Source organism: Hippocampus comes, unplaced genomic scaffold, assembly GCF_001891065.2.
Source record: "Hippocampus comes isolate QL1 unplaced genomic scaffold, H_comes_QL1_v1.1 scaffold125, whole genome shotgun sequence".
NCBI classification, from domain to species: domain Eukaryota; kingdom Metazoa; phylum Chordata; class Actinopteri; order Syngnathiformes; family Syngnathidae; genus Hippocampus; species Hippocampus comes.
In genome coordinates, this window is record NW_017805453.1 from 2,179,359 (window position 1) to 2,188,628 (window position 9,270).

The 9,270-nt window shown below is 42.3% G+C and overlaps 1 protein-coding gene across 1 annotated transcript in view; it reads left to right on the forward strand.

Annotated features, from left to right (window-relative positions):
- The first annotated feature begins 1,119 nt into the window (after window positions 1–1,119).
- Window positions 1,120–9,270, forward strand: part of tsr1 (TSR1 ribosome maturation factor) — a 10,747-nt gene continuing 2,596 nt past the window's right edge. Inside the window, exons 1-12 of the mRNA XM_019874374.1 lie at window positions 1,120–1,293; window positions 1,697–1,800; window positions 2,631–2,859; window positions 3,953–4,087; window positions 4,185–4,627; window positions 4,724–4,868; window positions 5,017–5,192; window positions 6,654–6,880; window positions 7,733–7,892; window positions 8,727–8,837; window positions 8,922–9,054; window positions 9,124–9,240. Of these exons, the coding sequence (XP_019729933.1) occupies window positions 1,176–1,293; window positions 1,697–1,800; window positions 2,631–2,859; window positions 3,953–4,087; window positions 4,185–4,627; window positions 4,724–4,868; window positions 5,017–5,192; window positions 6,654–6,880; window positions 7,733–7,892; window positions 8,727–8,837; window positions 8,922–9,054; window positions 9,124–9,240 (2,098 nt within the window). The 5' untranslated portion in view covers window positions 1,120–1,175. The remainder of the gene's footprint in view (window positions 1,294–1,696; window positions 1,801–2,630; window positions 2,860–3,952; window positions 4,088–4,184; window positions 4,628–4,723; window positions 4,869–5,016; window positions 5,193–6,653; window positions 6,881–7,732; window positions 7,893–8,726; window positions 8,838–8,921; window positions 9,055–9,123; window positions 9,241–9,270) is intronic.

Below are 9,270 nucleotides of genomic sequence, written 5' to 3' on the forward strand. Positions count from 1 at the left end.
AATACCAATCTTATCGACCCATTTTCCAACTTTGACGTTGATTGAGATCAAAATTCCTGTGTTGACACTTATTTTATTACTGAGATTGAACATGGATGGTTGCATATGAAGTAGGGCCTAACCAATATGCATTGTTTTTTTTTCACTTACGTTGCAACATAAACTCTTTTCATTTACAATTTGGACAATAGAGCTACTGGTTTCCATTCTTCATACATTTGAATTTCAGTGCTTAATCTACAGTACTTTCATACTACATTTAGAATAATGTAATCATATGACTCACAAATATAACATTTAGGACTTTTACATTGGCTGTTTCAGTAAAGTAGGTGATTATGTTGCAGCCACATTTGGCCCGCTCCGCCCTTAATCTGGCTCATGAGCATTTACATTATCAAGAGTCCGGTAATATTTTTGTATTCATTTTGCCTTTCCGTAAATAAAGAAGTCAATACACATATTTAGTGTTTATTGATTTGTGTGTGTTTTTTTTATTTAGCTCATTAAATAATTGGTTAATTCGTTTATTGTAAATATCCATTCATCCATTCATTTTCTGTCCTGCTTATTTTCATTTGGTTTGCAGTTGTTTAATATAATAGAATGAATAATATGAGTAAAATAATCATTTTACATACATGTTTAACAATTTATTTAGTTTATTGAATAATTGTTTAAAGAATTATAATTAAAATAATTTGAAATAACATAATACAATACATCTTTCACATTCTTTCGCTTTCACAACAGCTGCTGCTGTAACAAGCATTTTACGGAACAGTGAATATAAAATAACAAAATACGGTAATGTAACACAACACATAACATAAGACATGCCAGTCATGCAATCACAACCATATTCCAGCATACGCCTTGTTATTTGAAGTAGTGATAGATGAAAGAAAAAAGAATCAAAATGTCCTTTCACCAGGACAGTGAACAATGAGAAATAATGAATGAGGGAAGAAACTATTTTACTAATTTTACACACGTATCTACACTTTTTTCTTTAATGGCAAGTGCTATAGCAAATGTATGGTTACCTGAGCTATTTTTGAAGGGATTACTTTTATTTCGAAGCAAAAACACATCCCGGAAGTGTATGGACGTTTACCGTCATGACGTCACGGTTCCGGAAGTAAACCAGATTGTTTCGGCCCACATGGTAAAAAATGGTCGCAAACGGGGAAAAGCAGCAAGGCCACCGGCCGGGCGTCTACAAGCAGAAAAACAAAGGGCACAAACATGGCAAGCATCGGACGAAAGGTGAAATTGAGAGAGAAAACAAAGGTGAGTGTCATTTTATTTTGAATGAGACATGTACTAGCACCCATAGCTAGTGTTATAGCGGCTAACAAATCACACGTGTTAACATCTCCACTCAAAAATGTGTGCCTTGACTATGATACGAATGACACTGTCATAGAGATGTTGATCGAGCAATAGTATTGTGCTTGTTGTTTCCAGTAATTTAGAATGCTCGCAATTTGTACATTTGATATGGGATATACAGTAATTGCACAGTGAAAAAATACGTCCAGCCTGTTTAATCTGTAGTTTAAAAACAGCTATTCTCACATTATAAGCACATACATGATTTTTCGTATTTACTACATAATGGAATCCATGTTAAATGATGTCTTAAGGTTTCCCCACTTTGTCCAATCCAAATACTGTGTACAATCTCTTGCAGGAAGGGTGTCGGTGATAGCGCTCACTAAAAAACAGAGAAAAGAGCAACGGAAGATCGACAGAAAGAACAAAGCTAATCAACTACGCAAGAACAAGAGAGACATGGTATTTACAAATGCTAATCAATGAGTCTGCATTTACACTGCAGGTCCACGTCCCCAATTCTGATTTAATGCGTCTGCCGATCAATTCCCATACATATATTTCAAATACTGTACCGGTGAAACAACACAAAAGTCAACCTCGCGCGACAACACAAAATATATATATTTGTATATATTTTGAGATACAAGCTGCCTGGGCCAATGTTTTTTTCTTTTCTTTGTCTTGTGTTCAGAGCAAAAATGACTTCACAACAAGCAGGAGTTTGGCAGATAGTGGTGACCTACTCTGATTATTCAAGTACTTGCTTTAATCTGTTTTTTGCCACTACCAGTTGAGGTTTTTATTAAAACTAAACACATAATGAAAAGAGAATGACATGTGTATTCAACCAAAGCACCAATGTTACTAGCTTAATGCGAACACACAATGCAAAGCACTATAGACGGGCAAACAAAACTAGCATCAATGTTGCTGTAATTATAGACCTTTAAACAACATACATTTGAACACTAGTGGCAGCAGCCAATGCAGACAGCGCATACAACAAAACTCCCATGCGTGTATTCTTTATTCTCTGTGTAAAACAACACATTTCATTGCGGCTTAGATGCAATGGTCTTCTGTGTCGATATGTATGTATGAATTTTGCTGCCCTTCTGCTAGCATGGCATATTTTTGGTCATGTTTGGCAGAGGACAGAAAAGCATGGAATCTGACCTAAATTGTTTCATCCAAATCAGAATTTCATCACTTCAACCATTTACCAGCCAAACATATACAATAGCCTTTTGAATAGCACATCTGAGTTTGAATATTTCTCATCATTCTAGGTGCTAACCGAGAAGCGGCGTCTAGGCAGCAGGGATGGTCCTCCTATTCTGGTTGCCGTGGTCCCTCTTCATGCCGCAGTAGACGCCGGCGTTGTTACCAAACTGCTCCGTCAAGAAGGCGCAGGCGGCGTTATACGCCAGGAGCAGTTTGTCAGTGGAGCCAGTGACAGTTTCGGACTGGTTGTGCCTCGTTTTAAACAAAGATTTACCTTTCTTAGAACCAACACAGGTAAGTACAGTGAGTGTTTGTGGGTTCAAATCTCTGTTGAGGCCACCCTCCTGTCTTTAGGGGTGTTCACACGGCACACATTTGCTCCAGTGCTGCACTGATGTATTTTGTTGCGATATATTTTACACCGGAGCAAATTTTATGGAGCGGTCACACGTACAAAGCCGCTGAGCGTGTTTGCACCGGCGCAGCGTCAGTGCAGCCCCACTTGGGTTCACGCGGCAGTTTCTGCAGCGGAGCAAAATGATAGAAAACAAAGAGCTGTCTTGTTGGTTCTTTTTAAAACATACACAACTCAAGCAACTACTGTACAGGCACGCCCTTCTCGTTCTTGGTCTCCGTGCCTTCTGCTTGAGAGTGACCGCCCCCGAAAATGTAAATCAACGATGACTTCAGTGACACTCAGAAAAGCAAACATATAATGCGCCAAACAGAAAATCAAGAGAGGAAATCACAAAATAAATTCTATGAGGGGCGGGGGGTTGTGAACACACAACAAAGGAACAAACTACACAAACAACTAAGCTGTTTTCCGGGGCTACACCGGTTTAAATTTGCACGTGTGAACGCTCAACTGGGGCAGCACTGGCACAGCACCGGAGCAAATCTTGCCGTGTGAACACCCCTTATGTGTATGCATGTGCTTCATGTCCTCTTGTGTGTGTTTTTCTATTAAAAAAAAAAAATCAATTATTTATATTATTGTATTTTAATTAATACGTTTTAAAATCAAATGGTCACTCTCAGTATGATCGCGGGCTGCCTGGCTGCCAGTTTCCCATCCCTGGTCTATGTACCGTAATCAAAATGATGGTTCTCCTGTTTTAATGCAGTGTTTCACCACAGGGGGCGACAGAAACGACTCACTCCAGCGTTAATTTTTGACGTCAATTTTAGGCATCCCATCGCAAAAAGTCAAAAATGTTACACCAGGAATATTTTTTTGATTCCTTACATAAAAAAATACACCATGTGATCAGAGTTGTTTGGGTATTTTCACACTTGAACATACATTAAAGAATAACAGTCTAAAGATGCCTTCCGCTTTTTTCTAAGCTTTGACTTGAAGCCTGTATGTGCTCTCTCTGCCCAGATGACATACATTCACTGCTCGATGTAGCAAAGACAGTGGATAGCCTTATTTTTGTGCTGAATTCTGATGAAGGCTGGGACAGCTATGGCGACTACTGTCTCTCCTGTCTATTTGCCCAGGGCCTCCCGAGCTATGGTAAGTGTAACCCATACAACTGTCACATTTTATCGTCGTATTTTATTGATTTTTAATGCTAATCTGCTTCGTCCCAAAAAAATCCACACCTTGGTAGCTCTTGTGTATCAGGGCATGTCTGACCTCCCGGTAAAGAAGAAGGTGGATTGCCGTCGGGCGCTGTCCAAAGTCACAGAAATGCGCTTCCCTGAGGCCCGTCTCTTCCCTCTGGACTCGGAGCAGGATGTCACCCTTCTGCTCAGACATTTGGGCACACAGAGACAACGGAAGCTGGGCTTTCGGTCCAGACGCTCTCATCTCGTAGCCCAGCACGTCACTTTTACACCCAGCGGCACGCCGGGTAGCCCCTCCAGCCTTGGCACACTCTGTGTCTCCGGGTATGTTCGTGGTCGTCCTCTCCGTGTAGACAGGCTAGTGCACATCAGTGGACACGGTGATTTTCAACTGAGTCAGATCGACGCTCCAACGGACCCACTTCCCTTGAACACAACTGCACCCCGACCAGGCAAGCGCGGCAAGGCTGGAGAGGTTGACATGATGGTAGGATTTTAGTGAAAAACCGACTGCTCATAATAACTCTTTCGGTTGCTATTTCGCTGTGGCCTGCATGTTTGATGTTTGTTTGTTCTTTTGCAGGATGGTGACGAAGCAGAGGCCCCTGTGAGGGTGCTAATGAAAGCGGACCCCTCTTGCCGGGAAAGCCTGCAGGCCGAAGCTGAGGTGGACCCCATGGATGGAGAGCAGACATGGCCCACAGAATCAGAGCTGCTTGAGGCTGAAGGTACAAAATGAGACAATTTCTACAACGTGGATTTGGAGAGTTTAGGTCCCTGCCCCACCCTCAGAAAATCCACCTGAGCGGCAACTCGTTACCGAAAAGATCAACTATACCAAGTAACAATAATTCACATTTAATTGCTGTCTTTTAGAGGCCAGAAAGAGCAAGCACGTGATGAAAGTTCCAAAGGGAACGTCCGACTACCAGGCAGCGTGGATCGTGGATAATGATGAAAACTCTGACCTGGACGAAGAAAGCAGCGAAGACGATGACTGCGATGATGAAATGATGGATGAGATCCCTGAAGGGAACGACGATGACTCACAGGTAATTGTGTCCGTGGTTTATTTAGAGCACACAAAAAAATCTACATTGGAAATCAGATTTTTCTGCTGTTCTTTAAGGACATTGAATGGGTTACAGTCACCACTATTTTTGGGTTCCGAATTTGTTGATTTTGTGATTAGTAAATACCTCTTTGACAAATAATTGCAATTATCCAATTATGGAACTGTACAAATGCAACATTATGGCGGTTTGAATGGCTCGTGTGTTGCTGTGTAGACGTGTTAGTTTGTTTATCCAAGCGTCTGCCGCAGCAGGCTTCAGGCCAAAACAATAGTGCTTTGGCGCAGGCGTCCCGAGAGCAAGCTTCTTATCTTCCTGCTCGACGAACACGACTCACTTCCTGTCTGGACACGGGGAGGCTTCGCCCAAATGATTTATTTCCAGCTTTGTTTCAAAGGAGGCAAAGACAAATCGCTTGCACTTGTTTGATGTTTTGAACTTCACAGACAGGAATATGTGCGAGTAACAATAGGGTTCTTTCAAATGCCTATTTTTTTTTTTTTTTTGGGGGGGGCGCAGCAATGTTAGGGAAAATAGGCTCAATCACCTACTGTGTCTTGATGTAATTGCGGGGCGGCACGTAAATGCACGATGGCTGCTAGTTTTCATCTTAGGGGAGGCAGCTTTATATATATAGCATGTTTCATACTTCACACGAATAAATGTAAAAATCAGGGAAAATTGCAAACTTCGTCCCTCCATTTCGCATTGGTGCTATAAATACCGAAGAGGACTATGAAAGCGGGAGGAACAACTTTTATTGGCACTGTAAAGCTACCTCTTCATACCTGTCAACTCATACGGTTTAGCCATAGTTCATACGGATTTTGTGGTGAATCTTACGTATATGGCCATATCGCACAAATCATACGGATTCTGAAAATTTCGTTTTTTTTTTTTTTCCCCCCTAACAGGTAGTTCTGTTTGCTTTTGCCCAGAATGGTGCTAGTCTACTCGAATGCTTTCATTTCCGGTAACTTTCCAGTAAATCACGTGGTTTCTAGTTGAAAACAGCAGAGTATTCATTGCATATTTCGGTAGTGGACAAGCAAGTTGCATACTTCGGTAGTGTACAAGCAAGTTCCACAAGGAAACAAATATATCATTCATATTTCGTGTTTTTTTTTTCTGCCGTTATTTTGACATATAAAATGCTTTGGTATGTTATAAGGATTTTTTGCTCTTTATAAGGATTTTTTTGGTAGTTTATACAGGTTGGCGCTCCGAAAAGTTGACAGGTATGCCTCTTCGGGTGAAATTTGCTAGCTTGACTTAGCACTGCTCTTCCGTGTTCATGCAGAACTGCGTCACGGGCAAAGAGGGAAAATACAGTTTGACGCAGTTCTGCAGGTATTCATAACACGTTAATTGTTGTGGTTGGAGATACGTAACTACTCACTATTGTCTCGTGTTCTTACCACTTAGTCTGTATTTTGCCAGGATGCAGGTTCATACCTTCCCTCAGAAGAGGAGGATGAAGAGGAAGAAGAAGAAGAAGAAGAAGAAGAATTGTCTTCCACAGAGCGAGCAGGAGCCGACCAGCGCTATGATGAGCACATGGATGAGACGGAGGAAGAGGAGGGTCTCAAACGTTACCGCGAGGCGCGAGCCAATGAGATGTTCCCTGATGAGGTGGACACGCCCATTGACGTGGCTGCCAAAATCAGGTGCGTTCTGAATTTTACCCCTGTGCATAAGTCCTTTGCACGTGCTTTCGGGGTTTAATTTGCCCGATTATGGCCCTCCAAACATCAGCCAAATGGCCGATGTTTGCAGATTTTTTTTTACCTTTACATGCTCAAGTAACACTGGTATCATTTATTGCGCATCAATTTATACCACAACCATGGATGCTTAAAAAAATATTTGTTGATGAGGTCATTCTATGGACCTGACATTCAAAATACAGCAAATCTCACTTTTGACAAACAATGCTTAGGTGAGCAATGCAAGTTGTGCAACGAATTGACCTGGATGTCACTATTTTACACACAATTTAAAAGTGATAAAAGTCTTCCAAAAAGAATAATGCGAAAAGCATCGTGCAACATAAATTATACAAATAAATACATTTGACACACGTGAACTGGTAACACAGACACATATAACAAGGATTAATGTCCTTATAACTTCATTAATTAACTGCATTGCGCGACGCAATGCCTTCTGTGAACCGCAAATCTAAGCTATTTGTTTGAACCATATATTTACAGTCGACCCCTGCTCTTCGCAGCAAATAGGGTCAAGGTTGGCCCGCAAATAGCAAAAATCCTCATATAATTGACGCACATTGAAATGTATTGGGGTGGGGGCGTTATTTTATGTATTATACATTTTTGAATTAGTAATCGGTAGTTTTTTTCAGCCGAAATAGTAGTAGTAGCAGCAATAGTGTCATTTTGAGAAGTAGAATATATTAGTTTTTTGCCAAACCTGTGATGAAGAAGCTTAGAAATTGATCTTGAATGCCTCAAATGCTTGATCTTCTCATTTTGAGACTGAGTGCCCCCTTCCTCCAGGTTCCAGCGCTATCGGGGTCTTAAAAGTTTCCGCTCCTCCCCCTGGGATCCCATGGAGAACTTGCCTCACAACTATTCGCGCATCTTCCAGTTCCAGAGTTTCGAGCGCACCCGCCGCCGCATTCTGGCTGAGGCCGCAGAAGAGGAGGAAGGCGCCATGGTGAAATCTTTGCACCCTTTCATCAGGCATTAACATTTTTTCCCACTTAAAATGTGATCGTGCTCGCCAGTGTAGCAAAATGTGTGACACCGTCCAGGTTCAATGGCTTAATTGATAATTCCAGACTTCTTTGCTACCGCCTTAGTTTGACTGTGTTAAGTGTCCGTCAAAAAGCAGACGCACCGCGAGGTAAACTAATTCCAAGTGAGAGGGAACAGTGGCCGGAGGTTTACATTTCAAAAACAGACGTGATGGAAATTCACCATTAAGTGAAGATGATCATCGAGGGGCTGGCTAACTTGTTCCGGTTTCTGTGTGTGGCACAGATGTGCTCTCTTGACCCTGAGATGGGCAGCACACATTTGGCTAACTTTGTCAAAGACGACCCACCCAAACATTTTTCTACTAAGACCTAGAAAATGACATCGCCATTTCCAATGTTGGCAGTTTGATTTTCATTCTTGTCCGTTGGGAAGTAGCTATTGATTTTAATTCCGACATCTGTAGATTTTTTTTTTTTTTTTGAAAAAAACTAAATCTTTAGGGTACATTTGGGGGCGCAACCCCAAACTCAATCTTTTGTCACGGAGTTTGGTTCAGGTAGGCAATGGTTTTTCTGCCACTTCGAAGTACCCTGGTGCCTAATGACAAACACTGAAAAGGTCGACAAAATTGAAAATAAGTCGACATTTGGTTTTGTTCACGGTACAGTGTTTTAGATTCAGGTAGCTTGGTTTACTAAATACTGCTGTCCACAAGTTACAATGACTGTCAACAAGTTTAATAGACTGATGAATGTTGTGGAGATATCTACCACCGCTCTGTGCTGTGCAGGTGGGCTGGTACGTCACACTCCATATCAGTGATGTGCCTTCCTCGGTGATGGAGAGCGTGCAGGGAGGCAGGCCGCTGGTGCTGGTGTCCCTCCTCCCCCATGAACAGAAGGTGCCTGTATGCCTCACGTTACAAACAAAAGCTGTTAACCCCTACCCCAAACACTGATCAAACTTGTATTGGCTTCATTTCTAGATGTCAGTGATGCACCTTTTGGTAAGGAGGCACCCCAGCAACACAGAGCCCATCAAGTCCAAAGAGGAGCTGGTGTTCCACTGCGGTTTTCGACGGTTCAGGGCCTCGCCCATCTTCTCTCAGCACACCTCGGGTACGATGGAGGGCGCACTTTGGAGCATTCAAGCTAACTACTCAGGCGCTAACTGTTGTTGCAATTCAGCCGACAAGCACAAGATGGAGCGCTTCCTCCGGCCGGACGCCCCCGCTGTGGTGTCGGTGTATGCTCCCATCACCTTCCCCCCAACAGGAGTCCTGCTCTTCAAACAGAGGGATGATGGTGAGATCAGCAGAAATACCGCCCCCCCCC